This window comes from Microchirus variegatus (genome assembly GCF_963457635.1).
Source record: "Microchirus variegatus genome assembly, chromosome: 14".
Lineage (NCBI taxonomy): Eukaryota > Metazoa > Chordata > Actinopteri > Pleuronectiformes > Soleidae > Microchirus > Microchirus variegatus.
Window position 1 is genome coordinate 11,362,455 of NC_139815.1, and position 16,437 is coordinate 11,378,891.

The 16,437-nt window shown below is 39.9% G+C and overlaps 1 protein-coding gene across 1 annotated transcript; it reads right to left on the minus strand.

Moving 5' to 3' along the window:
• Positions 1-10,336: 10,336 nt before the first annotated feature.
• On the minus strand, positions 10,337-12,829 carry LOC310936465 (ras association domain-containing protein 8-like; the record flags this gene model as incomplete). The annotated part of the gene is made up of 5 exons (XM_083900539.1): positions 10,337-10,434; positions 10,631-10,805; positions 11,676-11,944; positions 12,039-12,608; positions 12,727-12,829. 4 exons carry the CDS (start codon positions 12,827-12,829, stop codon positions 10,653-10,655), a joined length of 1,095 nt encoding a protein of 364 aa, XP_083756665.1. The 3' UTR covers positions 10,337-10,434; positions 10,631-10,652.
• Between the last annotated feature and the right edge of the window lie 3,608 nt (positions 12,830-16,437).

The window sequence follows — 16,437 nt, forward strand, 5'->3', positions numbered from 1 at the left end:
AAATAAGTAAATGAACTAATGACCAAGAGCGCAGATCTCTCTCTCTCTCTCTCTGCGTATACTGGTTTGGAGACTTTCCAGCGTTTAACAGGTGTTGTTCCACAGTGAACTCGCTCTGTTTCCACCGCCGAATTATCGGTGTATCCCTAAATATAGCATCTTTATTGACAAGAACGATGTAACCGTAATAATGACGCACTTGATAATGTGACTTGGGTTTCAATTGGCACCTGGACATGCGTGCGCTGCGCTGATTACATGGGGGCGCATGCGCTTTTGTTCCCCGGTATAGAAAAAGCCGTGGTGTATAAAAAGTGATTGAAACAAACATGTCAACATTAATGAAATGTTTACATGCAGTGCGGGCGCGCAAAGCAGACAGCGGCTCAAGCGGCGATGCGGCTCCAGCGGCGCACAGTGAGAGAGCAGCAGTTTCTGCGTCTCACTGAACAACACAAACATGAGCGCGCAGCCATTTAACTTTTCACATAAGTATTTCTCACTGACCGCGAACCCGTTCTGGTTCACAGAAAGTGTTGAAAACTTAAACAGAAAAATGTAGTCAGTCAAAATTCTCTTTCGTCCCGTGGTCGTCCCGAGAGAGAATATTGATCGTCCCGATGACAATTAATGACGTCCCCGGGACGACGGGACGGTGTTAATTTTAATCCCTGCTAGCCACTGCATATGGTAACAGCACCATTTTAGGTGTAGTATATTTCAGGGTTATTTTTCAGTTAAGAAATTGCACTTTTGTACATAAAAACTGTAACTCAAGGTTAAAAAGATGCATAAACTATCTACAGAAATACTTTTTTTGATATAATTCACGAGAAATTGATTACATTTATGGTTAGAACTAGTTGTTTTAATTCATAATTCATTTATTGTGTTTTAATGTATTTCCTTGATTTTTGGTGATATATTTTTCATGGTTGAATTGAGAAAATGATGAGATCAGATTAAGTTTCTTACAACTATGCACTCTGTGTGTAGGTTGTTTTTTTCCCTTTGCTAGTCTGAACTACTGTCCGAGAGACAGAGAAAAAGACAATTAAGATGGTGAGACCAGCCCAACAATTCTAAGAGAGAGAGAGAGTTGGAGAAGCAGTGTGGCCAGCTGCAGAACTTACGTACCTCGACGACTCTGGAACATCTGAATCTCACACCCTGAGAGCAGATAAGATACACACACACAAACACACACGCCTCACCTACCCGGGTAGTAGTAACAAAAAGACACTGAGAACAAAGAGGCTCAATTGACATTGAAACACAGAACACACACACACTGGATCCCCCTGAACTGACCCATAAGAGCTGTGTCCCAGGACTCTTCTTTTCTTCTTTTTTTGTATTTTTTGTTATTTCTGCGCCTTATTTTGGGTAACAGTGCACAACCCAGCTGTGGATGTTCTTTTATTTTGTTTCTCATTGATATTAAAATATCACCTGTTCAAACCATTCCTCTTCTTGAGTCACTTACCCAACTCCTACCGAACCAAGAGAGATGTGAGTACCCATTAATTTTCCAAGCTAGGACTAAAGGTGCTACATGTCCAAGAACCCTTGAAAAACCCTTTCTTCGGGAAAGAGGTTTTCAGAAGCAAATGGTTCCGGGTAGAACCTCAGCCCTTGTAGAAGGACCCTTTTGGAACCCTTATTTCTAAGAGTGTGCCATAAGAAGAGCGGAACCAAGAGGGCTAAGGCAATTCTCAAGGTAAACAATAGTGATGGGTCGTACCGTGTCGATGCTTCGGAGCGTGTGTCGAGAAATCCCGGAAGTCTTTAGTGGAGCGCGTATCGACACTTGTGTTGTTTAGGGCGAGTGACGTCACTGATGACGTTTGAAGCCTCGGTGGTTCCTCGGTACCATGCGAAAGAGTTTTTTCAAAAGCTGGAGATGTTGTCTCCAAGAACAAAATAGTATATTCGGCGTATAGCTCACCTGGTAGAGCTTCGTCCCCTATTGGGGCGACAATCCTGATTACGGGTGGCCCCGGTCCGAGTCCTGCATTGAGCAACCCTTTCTTGCACGTCGTTTCCCTGTCTCTTTACTTGTACACTCGATCAAAGGCAATAAAAAGCCCAAAAAATATACTTAAAAAAAAGAATTCCGCCACTGTTGAGTTTGTATTTTATTTTTATTTTTATTGAATTTATTTTTTATTCTTATTTTTTTAGCGTTTGTTGTTTTTAAATAACAACAAATAAAGTCACAAGCGCAATTGATGTCCCATCTCTGTCCCATCCTTTGAAAACACTGTAATACTTAATGTAATCTCATGTCCTATTGGATTTATTTAATCATTGACTTAATGATACTGGTAAAGTAAGCAATAATAAGTATTATTGTTATTAATTATAATTAATTATTATTAGTAGTTACTAATACACCACTATTAGCATTACCCACATATTAATCAAAACATAATAGATGAGTGAATGAATGAACCACACAAAATCTATTTTATTTCTGTTGGCAGTGATTATTCCCATGTAAGGAAGAGGATTAGGGCCACGGAGGAAAAAAAAAATCGAGATCTGACTTTATTCTCAGAATTCTGATTTCAAAGTCAGATCTCAAATATTTTTTTCCTCCATGGCCCTAATCCTCTTCTGTACCCATGCACCAAGAGGCCTCACAAACAGTTTAAATGTCAATAAAGGCTTTGGCCAGCAGGGGGTTTGTGTGCACATGAAGCCTCAAAAAATGAACCTTTTCTCGAACCAGTTGGCTAGAAAGGTTCAAGGCTTCACAGGGCTTCATCTGCCCATCACTAGAAACAAGTGAAAACTGAGGTAGGGCAAGGAGGAGGAAGATGATCCACTGTGGTGACCGTACGGTTAAAAGGAGAAGCCAAAAGAAGATGATGATGAAGCAGCTAATTCAGAAGCAGAATGAGCTGGCAAAAGTAAACCAGTCTGTAACAGTGACAAGTTTGTCAAAGAACGAACTGGCAGAGAATCTGATACAGTAGGAGTTTTTATACTGGCTTGATTGGTGATTCAGAGCAGCTGAGTGAACCAGGTGAATAGAAAAGTACTTAGTGCAAAATGTCTGGAGTGGCTGCATCAGGTGAGTGTGATGATATCGGGACATGAAGATTTTTTATCAAGTGAATCAAAACATGCAACTCAAAATTATTATATTTAAAACCAGGTTATATTTAGGAATATATAAGTTATACACACACACAAGCACACCCACACACATGTACTGTATAAGTCACAGATGAAAGCTTGCAAAGTAGGCAGAATTTTATTGATAGGTTGCATGGTTCTTAATTGGTTTAATTTAATTGGAGCCAGAACCGGCCCACCAGAGTGTGAAATCCGGCCTGCAGGATGAATTCGTTAAAATGTATGTTTTTATTATGAATACCATGCAAGAGAAACCAGCAAAGACCAGCATGGAAATTATGCTGGTCTATTTTTCCATCAGGGTAGAATCTAATCATAATGTGAAATACTATATTTTTCCGTTCCAGATACATGTGACTAAATGTTTGTGCATTTGTAGATCCACTGTGATCTGTAAAACTAAGTAAATGGTAAATTTAGGCATGACATGAAATTGCATTTCATGACATTTGTGGTTGTTCATAATTTGCTTTGTGAAAAGATACTTCATTAAATCTAAAACAAAGGGAGAAACTTAAGTTATTATGCCATTATATTATTATTATTACCACTTAAGATCAAATTGTGCTGTATGTGACGAAACGACGGCCCAACACATGACTAGGGCTGAACGATATGGACACAATTTCAGGGGAAAATCTATATTGTTTATATCGTCGCTTTTTCGATATTAATATCTTGAATGTTCATATCTCGATATCGATACGATAACGATATATCGTTCAGCCCTACACATGACTGTGTGTGGACTCTCACATGCTGAGTGCTGATCAAGAGTTGTGCAAGTGATTTAAGGTCCTGACTCTTGTCCCAAATATAACAGGCTTCATTCAGTGTTTGAAACAAATATATAAACATTAATGAAACGTTTCTACGCAGAGTGCGCTCACTCGCAAAGCACACAGCCACACTGCGGCTGCGTTTTTCCAAGTTCTTCTGTGTCAGCATGTTCTACTAGTAGTTCGATTTCGGAACTTTCCATGTATATCATATCCATCTTCACGTAACACCAGAGTGCTTTAAACCTCAAACCTCGCAGTCTCACCATGCGTGTTTAGATGCGCAACAATGAAAAGGGCTCCGTCTGAAACAGTGTCGCTCGGCACATCGTTCAGAATGTTGTAATCAAATACACCGGTATGGTGGTATATTAAAAATTCATATCATAACGAAAATATAAACCGGTATTCGGTATGAACCGGTATACCGCCCAGCACTACCGGGCGTCCCTGCTGGCTAAAAGCCTGCGCTTGGCTCCTGTCTTGTCACATTACAGCAGTCCAACAGAGTCTTATCCGCGACCTGCGGTTATATCCTGCTTACAGCGAGTGTTGACTGATATTTTCTTCTTGGCACCTGCGGGTAGAGAGACTGCAGCTCTACGGGTGTGGCGGGCCAGTGCAGCCGCTGAGGATGCACGGACGCACGTTTAAGCGAAAACAGAATCACATATAGGCTGCTATAGCAACTTGACAGCAGCTGAGACTTTTTGATATACTGTAGGTGTGTGTGTGTGTGTGTGTGTGTGTGTGTGTGTATGTGTGTGTGTAACTGCTGTTTTGAATCAGCAGCAGCTTTTTTTCTCTCCCTCTTGTGCCGCTCTTCCTCATCGTCACTGCGGGCCGCACTTACATTAAACTTTGATATCAAGTGGGGAGCCACAAAATATCGGCCTGCGGGCCACGTGTCTGAAACTACAGCTCTAAGGTTTTCTCAGAAGTTAGCAGCCCTGCTATACAACATTGTAAAAGGGGAGGCAAAAATGAAGGACAGTTCCGTCAAATATCATGCATAAAGTTATTCCATCTGATATATCCATCCCTAGTCAACAGCTAATGTTACCATAAATGATTATACATCTTGATCTTTACTGAGAGAACAGAATTGTGTGTCTTAGAGCCACTCATTTATGATAAAACGCTCGCTCCTCGCTCGTTTCTGACGGAGTTACATGTCAACCGATCTGGCAACCTCGACTCTGGAAGGGAGGGGTGGAGTGGGAGCTACTACATTTACATTTACATGCAAATTAAGTATTCCTGCAACGCTAGCCTGCGACTCATGTAAATAGCTTATCCCTGTTAGCATTACCCAAGTAAGCCCTTATTCCAGCAATGAATAAACCAAATAAAAGATAGCTAGATTATCGCAACGCTCTCCTTGGCTCGTACACCTCTGCAGTTTTTCACTCTCTCTACCTCACAACTATCATCATGTTTGATCTTTAATCGATCACTCACCTCTTTGATCCGTGCCACATTTTTTTTTCTTTTCTTTTGATTTATAAACAACTTTTCAGCTGCAGATCACAGTCTGTAGGAGGGCTTCATTACGCCACATCACTTGTAGAAAGGCCTTCATGACATACTGAAGTTTACTTTCCAATCATCATGAACTTTATATTCAGGTAGTGCTTGTTTTGTGTTTTTTTGCGTAAAATGTGAGTTATCCCCCTCGCATATCTCACCAGCCGCCACTGGTTCTCACAGTTCTTCTCCTCTCTCCTTCTTCGTCTGACATAATCTCCTTCTAATAATTTTCAACTGGGTAACTGCTGTTATACAGTTCAGTGTTCTTTATCGAGGTTAAAAGTTCTTCATTTCACCTCAGAGTTATCCACCCAACGATTGCACTTTCTTGTCTCAGTCTCCCAAGTTCTTTATTCTCACCATCATTGTTTCTGATTTTCATTCAACCCTTCTGGATTCTTTCTCTCTCAAAGTCTCTCTCATCTCCTTGGTCTACCCCCAGTCAGTGTTTCTTCCCTGACATCATCATCATCATCCTGGGTTAATGTAGATCAAAAGCCAAGATCAAAGGACAGTGATGTCAGTTGAGAAAATCCCAAATGCAAGACAGCCTGAACATAAAAAAAGGCAAGAAAAAGCATAGCACACATATACAGACATCATAATGTCTAAGGATCCTCAAGACTTAAGCCTCCTTACATTCCGCATGTACACCTATAAGGACTTGCTTGATTTTTATGAAGCAAATTATAAAAAAAGCAGAGCAAAAGATGACAAAGGTCAAGCTGTAAAGCCTCAACAACACCCTCACAACTACACCTATCGAGAATTGCTTGATTTTTATTTAACATATTATTTGCTAAAAGATTCCAATGGCCTGACAATAGAGTCTCTTGAGGAAAAGATTGAGGCTCTGAGGATAGAAGTTGTAGAAGGCAAGGCGAGGGAGGATGATCTAAAAGAGCGACTCATTAAAAGCGGAAAAGATAATCAACAACTTACTCTGGACAGAGCCAACTTACAGGATAAGCTCAGTGATAGCCTCAAAAACACTCAAAAACTTTCTAATGGCAAAGCTAATGCACAGAGTAGTCTTAATCTTTTGAAAGCAATGTACGATGATACCCTCAGAGAGCGCCATCAACTTGCAGAGGACAAGGCTAACTTGGAGGATGCCCTTGATAATAGTTGTAAAGAGAGTCAACAACTTGCTACGGAAAAGGCAAGCTTACTGGATAACCTTAAAATTTGCCTAATGGAGAATAAACAACTTAATGAGGAGAAAGCATATGTACTGACTAACCTTCATGAAGAATTGGAACGACACAAAGAAGAGTTAGCAGATACTCATGAGCAGTATCGAACTGCACATTGTGAAAATAAAAGACTAACAGAGGTTCTGCAAACGACTGAACTGCAAAAGAAGAGCCAGCGTTTAGAGGATGATATCAGACAGCAAGACTGCAGGCTGAAAGAAACTCTGGTCAAGCTCAACATGCAAAAGTTTAAAGCTGACAATGTATCGGAAAGGCTTGGATTTATATCCAGTAAATTGAATGTTAGCGAGCAAGAGCTTGAAAAGCAGAAGTTTGAGGTCAGAAAACTGACATCACATATTAGGCATGTCAACTCCGATCTAGAGAAATGCATGCTTGTTATTGATAAGCCCATGAAATTAAGAGCCAAAATATTGGACATGAAAGCAAGCTACCCAGAGAGTTATCAGAAAGTGCACCTGGATGATCAAACAAAGGAAGCATATCTGGCTGAGATTAACAAACTCCAACAAAAGCTTGAGTGTTCTGAAAGGATACAACAGCATACCGCCAGAGAGAAGGAACGTTTGCAGAGGAAGGTGCATATATTACTAAAGAGGAGTGCTAATAGCATGGAAACTGCAGAGCAGAACGATTTGGTGTCTGAATTCGATGATGCAATCATGTCATCTGTGCAAACTAGTATAGCTGACACAATATCATCAGAACGGGCTCCTCCAGATGATGTTGATGATGATGATGATGACGAGGACCCTGCACTACAAGAAAGGCCTTCTGTGCTGATCGGACCAATGGATAAATATGTTAAAAGAGTTTAAAACGGCAATGAAAATATAAATGTAGTCCCCCACCATGTATTAGTCCACCATGGAGGCCATTGTGAGATCCTCCAGAAACATTGTGGTACCAGAGGTCCAACACATGAGCCGATGGTGTTATGACACAAACCAGGGTCTGGTCAAACCTGGTTGGTCACATGAGAGAGGGTGTCATGTCAAGAACCTGAGACATCAACTTCAGGAACATCATTGTTGAAGTGTCCAAGCCAAGGGTGCCGCTCTTGAGACGAGACACAAGACTGGGCTCACGGAATCGAGAACAGATTTTAACAAGGCAATCAGAGATGGCAGACTTCACCCCATTCATGCAACAAGCCTCTGGCGGCCTCTGTTGGTCATATTGGCAAGTGCAAGTGTGGAAGCACAAACAGACAGACAGACACACAGAGCCACTAAAAACAACACTTCACTCCCACAATTTGAGAGCATTCTAATGACAAAATGTATATCTCTTGAAAAACGGTCTTCATTTCATTCGAAAACAGACTGAAGTACATGTGTAAGATATGAAGAATATTGAAGCACTGTAAAAGGTTTTTTGCTTATTCTGAGGTTAACTATGCAGTAAAATTAACATTATATCAAGGAGCGTTACGCTATAATCTGGGTTGCAAAAGCTCTGCTGTGTTTGAGACTCAGAAATACTCAGGATAATGAAGTTTGAATGGACACTGAGATTCCTGCACTGATCAGACCCTGTAGTGACTGAGAAAATATAATAGGAAAACAACTATGTTACCACCAAGCTACTTGTAATAACACATACGGTTATCGAGGTGAGTACCAATCTTTGACATTATAATTATGTCAAGGATAAAACTTCAAGAAGTATATGCAGTAACATTAACAATTATGTTGTTTATGTTACTGCATAGACTTCTTGAAGTTTTTCTTAATTTTCTTCCAGTGCACTGGCAATTTGCATCTGTGAAGAGATTTAGTGCCATATATCATATTGTTCTTGGTTCAGATGCTCACCAGCCAACAATCCCCCAGAAACTCTAAAAACTGTACAAAAAAACAAATTGCTGACTTCTTTTGTGGCTTTTGCATTTGTGTTGCGAGTGTTGCATTTCCATTGTGGCTTTTGCATTCATGTCTGGGCCACCATAGATTATCTTGGAGTGTTCCTTATGGAGTGTTAACTGTTATAAGGAATGTTAAATGTTGTGTTCTCAATAAAGTGATCTTTGTCAATGTAATGTTTCTAGTGGAGTGATCAGTGTAGCTGTTCTAACAAAGTAGTCAGTGTAGTATATATCAGATTATAGTCCGAATAACAAGTTAAATATCAATCAAATAACAGCGTTAATTAAGCAAATGTCACTTGCTGGAAAATAAAACAAAATGACAAAGTAAACAAAATAAGGTTGATTGTTAGTGAAGATAATTATCATTTGGGTAGATAATTCACCATATTTCAAATTCAATTTATAATGCTGGTTTTATATAACATCAAACAACCATGTGAGCTGCTTGTGCAAGAGATCCAAGGACGCGGAAGACACTCCTTTAAATAATTTCTTGCAGATGTGCTGCACAGTGTAGATTGACAGGTTGTGAACAGATTATTATGCTTGAGACTTTTTAAGAGCCACCTTGGAATTTGGCAAATTCCACACTCCCCCAAAGTCTCAGTCCTTTAAGTCTTTGACCACTTCTCGGATAGAAACTATCCAGGCTACTGGTCTGAATCGTGACCTGAACTTCTTCTGATCTGCCATGTCCATCTAAGCCAGGAATTGTCTTTGTGACATGGCCTACTGGCCAGGAGGATCGCGGAAGTTGAGGATTCACTATCATGACCACTTTACCCTCAGTCAGGTCTGTAGCCTCTTGTCTCCATTTCCCTCTCTGCTATAGACTTGGCAGATAATCTCGAAGTGGTCTGCCAAGACTTGGTATGCCGCTAGTGGTGGCTCCCAATCAGATCGCTATCAGCTTACATCGCTTGGAGAAACAAAGCATCTGGATCAGGATCTGCAACATCTATAGAGATGTATCCAAGAGGTTTGGAGTTCAGGATTCCCTCCACCTCTATATAGGAGTTTGCAAAACAGTTCTCTGACTGTTTAGTCTCCTAAGACAACTTTCCAGGCAGACTTTGTGGACTTGATCTCTCGCTCCCATGCACCACCAAAATGAGGGGCATCCGGTGGTTTAAACCTAAAGATTTAACGACCCTGCAGTTGCACCTGGAGCTGTGGTTCCATTCCTTTGAATGCCTTAAATGTGTTCCTAGTCAAATGACCCTTCCCCTCCTAGCTATGAACAAGAGACAGCCTTCTAGCTCTTAAAAGGACCAGATACGGAACGAGACATGATACCGTCCAAGCTGCGGAAGCCAAGCCAAGGTTGTAGAGCAGGAGTTAAGCTAATGGCTAAGCTTAAGGTTAAGAAGTGAAAGTAAAAGCCATCTCTGCTTTCATTATTGATGGGGAATGTCAACTCACTACTCAATAAGTGGGAGGATCTGGATACACTAGTGAGGAAACAGCAACTCTACCAGGAGCGTAGTCTCATGTGAGTCATGGAGATGTGGAGCTGCAGTAGCATGTGTAACAGGCAGAGTCCCTGCTGCGTTTCTTAGGTTGTACCACTGCAGCCACCGTAGCTCTCTCCCCTCTTGCATTTCTTCAGACTGTGCTGACTCTCTGTTAGCAATGGTACTCACCTGTGTTCTTCTTCTTGATGTTTTACAACTGCTGGCAATTTGTCACGTTGCATTACACTATTCTCTTTGCTTCTTCTTTTCTTCCTCACAATTTGCACACATTATCAGCAATGAGTTTTATACTGAATAATGGGGAAAACAACGTTTGTTTTAGTCCAGTTTTTATTATTTTATTGTTACAAAGCACACACACACACACACACACACACACACACACACACACGCAGTAGGGTCTGGAAGCGCATCAGGTCCTGCGGAGGAAATAGACAAAGTGCCATTGTCATTGCTTTTTGAACTTGCAATCATTTTCAATGGATGGCCCTCTTTTCATTTACGTTTCCAAATTCATGTAAGGCAAATGATGTTTGTTGAATTCTTAAGTAGATCTAAGTCCTAGGAAGTATATTAAGCACATTTTACTATATTTTGAAATTCCCCTTGACTTACCTTGACAATGTTTTGCCTGCTCCTACTCCATGACACCAGCAATGCTGAGGTAAACTTCAGTGACGGGCAGTGAGTTTGTCTGGTCAGCATGTGGACCACCGGTCTGCTGAATAAACTGCTGCAAGTTACACTGTCTCAGCTCCTTATTCAGCTCCTCAATCAGCTCCCATCTGTCCTAGAGGATGCAAAAAATGTTCCAAAATACACAGTTTTAATATCTTTCACAAGTGGACAGCTGTGACAGAGTGCAAGTTTGTGTGGTGGCAAAGCTTGATAAAATCACCAAGAGACAGGTAAAGTAAGAATGTAATTTAATTTAGCATGTGTCAAAGAGTTGGGGAAATATTCATTGACTGCGGGAATGTAATTAAGGTTAGGGTTACCCTTACCCTAAAGGAGGTGCTACAGATACAGTATGTTTGCAAATTGAATGACAGGCTTCACAGTGCCAGTTATTAATTGACATGATACATAGTAATTTTCTACCAACGTATTTTTAGCCATGATCTTTTGTTCTTTGTTTTGCATATAAGATCAGATCAGCCCATATAAACACATTGTTCCCTCTAAACAATGCCACTGACGAGACAGTTTTCTGTTAGTCAGGACCAAAGGTGTGTGATTGCTGTTGGTGATGCTGTTGTTAAAAATCTATTGTGACCAAGCCATAAAGTAGAATAAAAGATGATGAGTTGTACCTGTAACTAAAGCGGCAACTAACGATTATTTTCGTAATCGATTAATCTGTCGATTATTTTCTCGATTAATCGATGAATCGGTTGGTCCATAAAATGTCAGAAAATGTTTAAAAAAAACATTGATCAGTGTTTGTCAAACCTGGAAATGACGATGTTCTTGAATGTCTTGTTTTGTCCACAAACCAAAATGATTCAGAAAATATTCACATTTAAGAAGCTGAAACAATCAGAAATCTTGTTTTAATCATGAAAAAATCTTCAAACCGATTAATTGATTATCAAAACAGTTGGAGATTAATTAAGTAATCGATTAATAATTGATTCATCGATTATGGTTTCAGCTCTACCTGTAACATTCGCTCAGTAGCACGGAGCTCCTCCTGTGTCCCTGACAAGGCTACGTCCAGTTCTTCTCCCTGCTGCAGGCGGTGGTGTAGCTCCTGCCACAGCGGTAGCACGGTCCCCTCCTGCTGCCGAGGTGCAGCCTGTGAACTTTGTCTGTGGCTGGTGAGTTGTATGTTGTGTTCTAGATGTGCAGAACTGCTTTGGAGCTCCTTCATCCGATAACTGTGTTCTTCCAATAATGACTGTAGTTGGTGTAGATGTTTGTGCATATCTGTTAACAGTGTAAACAGTGTCTTGTTTCAGTAACGCCATAAAATAAAGACACTCACCAAACATGGTTAAAAACAGCTGATTTGAACACACACCTTGTTCTCTGTCCGTCTCTATCTGTAAATCTTCTTTCCAGTGTGTGCTGTGAATCAGCTCTGCCTCGTTTTGCCTTAACTGCTGCTGCAGTTCATCCAATTCCCCTTCAATTGCCACAGACAGTCTTTGAACTGCAGCAGATGACCTCTTTTGCTCCCACAGCCGTGTCTCCCTTTCTAGAGCTTGGACCTGACTCTCCAGGTCTTGTAGTCGCCTCTGTTTTTGCAGAATCTGCTTAAAAGCCTCTTCTTTGGAGTGGTTTGGAGATGAGGTTCTGTTTGGTTTCGTCCTCTTGGAAAGTGTTGATGGACCCAGATTAAAAGTGACAACCTTGTTCTGCTCCTTGTGTTTGATGGCCTCTGGTTCTAATGGCCTCGGGAGATGAAATCTCTCTCTGGTTGGCATATCTTGACCATCACTTAGACTGGGACCAGTCCTGTGGAGAATGAACTGGGCCTCAGTAGCCAGCTGTCCCAGCTGAGCCAAATGCTGCAGAGGACAGTCGTTGGCAACTAACTGTCTCTCATTCCCGCGTACCTTTAAGAAAAGGATGTAACGACCCGTCTGGCCTGTAAAAAATAAATTCACAGATTTACTGTAAAAAAACAATCCCTAATTCAAAACCTTTACTTTTCACAAACACTGTTTATGCTTGTCAGCGTGTTGATCGAAAAGTAACAACCATACCAATTGCTTGTGCGAGAGCTATCACGACATCCTGACAGGAAGTTTGCAGCGATAAGCCACAAACCACCCTGACCACACCCTCCACCCACACCTTAAGCTCCATTAAGTCTTTGTCAGCAGCAGCAGGTTCCACCACCAACCTTCAAGGGGACAGACATATGTGTACATTAGTCATCACTTGACCTTAGCCATGGTCAGCATTTAACCAAATTGTCCACAAATTGAAGTAAACACAAAGAAATGTTCAGCAAGAGAATTGGATATAATATAGACCGTATATAATATACATTACATAGTCATAGTTCAAATTTGTCTTTAGACAACCATCAGCAACACTTAAACTAATGTGTCTCTTTTCATCAGCCTTTGAATCAATTATTGACAGTTCTGTTCGAAAACTCACAATTACACTGTTGTTGGTATAATATTTATTAGTTTTGGTTCTAAGTGGTAATTTGAATAATTAAAGGACTGATATTATACCCTATTTCTACAAGTTAACTGGTGTCCTAATGAACATGTCTGTGACATGCTTTGGTCAAAATATCTTAAGGATGCAGCACCACAGCAGTTCAATCACCCTGCCAATACAGCCCTGTTAAGCCATCATTTGCCGACATCTAGCCGGCGCATTGCCATCATATATAAAACATTTCCAGTGGACACGTAAATTCTCTGAGGCTGGAAGTTTGTGTAGAACTCTGTAATTTTTTTTTACCAGAACAGAAGAGACAAAGGGTTTGTTTGGATGCTTAACTGGACTAAATAAACCATCAAAGCCTCAATAACCCAGCATAGATACTACCTGCCCAGGGTGCAATAGTAGCCATTTGATTTTGTTAAGTTTTAGATTAATTTTGAATGTATTTTTTGTTGAGAAACTACCACTACCAATGTTATTGCAGCAGGGAAACATTATTTGAAAATATCTGATTATAGTTTTTGAGGTAATTGTTCCACCAAAACATATATTTTGATTAATACAAACATGCAATGTTGTACCTAACATATCAGATCATATATATTGGATGAATCCAGATCATTCTATACTATAATTACTCTTAGTTAATACAAATCAATTCAGCTAATTTACACAATATTTGTGTAAATCTTTACCTTAAAACCTGCATGTAGCACTGTACGTCTTTTAAAGCTAATTTTCTGTATGAACTTTAGGCCAACAAAAATGGAAATAAACTGAATGAATGAATTTTCCATGTACCTTCTTGGTTGGCTGCATTTTGTGAATGCAGCAAAACTCAAGAGTTTTCGCTGTCCTCTGCATCTACTGCTGTTCAGCTGGCTGGGGGTTTTTGTGGTGAGGACTTTGCACACACCTGCTGTAGGATCAGGAGAACCAAAAGAAGTCATAGAAAGAAAAATCATCCACTAATTCTAAGAAATTCTGCATGTTTTTTTATAAATGGAATTGATCACTGAAGACAAAAAAAAGGCCTGTTTTATGTTTCTTGTGGTGCAGTTGTGTAAAAAAATTCATTGGAACGCAAGATATGTCCAGTGTAAACTCAACTTTCTGGATATAAAAATGGTCTTGATAGAATAATATAGTATCCACAGTGCAGAGAGTGTAGACCAGACAGATGGTCTGTGTTGCAAACAGATAAGTAAGGCAAAAAGTATTTCAGCCTGTTGTGAAAGCACCTAACACTTTCAGCAAACACCCTTACTTTCACTGTTGTTCCCTCTGCCCTCTTGTGAGTTTCGCTCAACCAAACTCTAATCATTAACTTCAGGAAGTAGATATGGTCTGTTTTTTTAAAAGTTTAAATTTAAAAGAAGTGAACTGAAATTGTACTTTACTATTGTATTTCTAACCAAGCATTAACAAGCATCAACAACAACTTTACATGTTGAGTAATTTAAATCCAGCTTGACAAAAGGCTCACAAAAGGGAAAACGTTGGTATAAACTCATGGAAACCTGATTAACACAAAATGCAAAGCCATCTACACAGCATGATCACCTTCAGATGAATTAAGGGATACTAATAAGCAATAATAGGAATATTACAATCTTACTCATGATCAGAATAGAGCATCAGAAGAAGTGGAAAGGAAGTCTTAGTCAGAATAACATCAATAGCAGAATTTTTTCAGTATCCATGTAAGTTGAACTTTGAAAGAGCTGTTGCTAAGATTATTATTGTTAAGCTGTAGGTTTGTTGTTGTGCAATAAAGATAACAACAGTGGGTAATGCATGGACACAGAATTATTCCATCCCATAGTGACCTCTGGGATGATAAGTAACGAAACCACTGTTTAACCTGGTTGAGCTTGACCAGACAGATGAACCCCTGGTCATTTCAACTGAAACTGATGCTTGAAGTGTGTGACAGTTTGTGTCTGTCCTGTGTTTGCACACACACACACACACACACAGATTTGCTGCAGGAATGTGGCAGAACATGCCGACATTCCTGCAGGACTCAAACTACACCCATGCGCGCGCACACACACACACACACACACACACACACACACACACACACACCTCACCACTCATACCACCGCTCTCTGTTTACTATCATCACTGTTTAAAACCACATTCAGAATTGAATCAGTAAATACTAAATGTCCTCAAAAGCTACGCACATTTGAAATAACTTCTACAGGTTGAAAGTGTGAAGTTTTTAGTGTGACCTACCCTTACATTTAACACCCATACTTGAAAGTTCATAAACTATGAATTAACGTGATATCAGTTCTTTACGGGCTCAAGTTATTCACCCAACGTCCCCTTACATCACGTATCACATGGCAGTCACTTAATTAAGATGAATGAACTGTTAAGTTCCTTAGAAAATAAAAAGTCAAGTGAAAGCCTTGTTTTTCCCTATGAAATAACCTGTTTTTGATAGCGAGGAATTTTAACAACACTCACCTGTTAACTTAAACTCCTTCCAGACTCATTGATCATCCTTTTCTTTCTCACTGTTATGCTCAGGCTGATGGCGGGTGGCTGTGACCAAAACAGTCCAGATACATTTCAAATGGAGAGGAGGAGGAGTGAAACTGTGGAATGCAGCTCTTCTGGATGTGCAGCATGATAAGTGATACTGCTCTGAATGTTGCATGAGGTAATTAGGTGTGTCTAACGCATTACTTTTTTGGTTTTGTCCTGAAGAACATGGACAGAACAAAGCGATGAGTCATTAATAGTCACATAAACCACATATTGCTATGCTATGATATTTTTTTTTACAAATCTTGAAAAAACAAGAAGGTGATATGAGAACACACGTTGGCCCATACCAACACCTGACTAATTTTTTATTAGCACTGCTCTCTCACATACATTATATTGTTTGAAGTAGTTCGGCCTTTTTTTTATATACAGTATAGATATTTTTCAATAAATGATATATTGTAATGAAAGAAGGAAAGATGTGTGACCTGTGACCTCACAGGCCTCACAACATGAAGCTCCTGCCCTGCACTTCATAATAAGTAGTCCTTTCTGATCAACACAGCTGCAACAAACTCGTAAAAAGCAACCCTTCAAAATATAAATTACATATTTCCGCTTTTATTTATCAGTCTCTCAAAAGGTTTTAACAAAAGCAATAATTGAGCCCAATGGACACAAAACAAAACAAACAAATCAATAACTCTTCTTGTTGTCTAATTGTCTTCTTGTACTCCAGTCATTCTGGTTTGATAACATTTTATATTAAATACTTTAAGAAACTG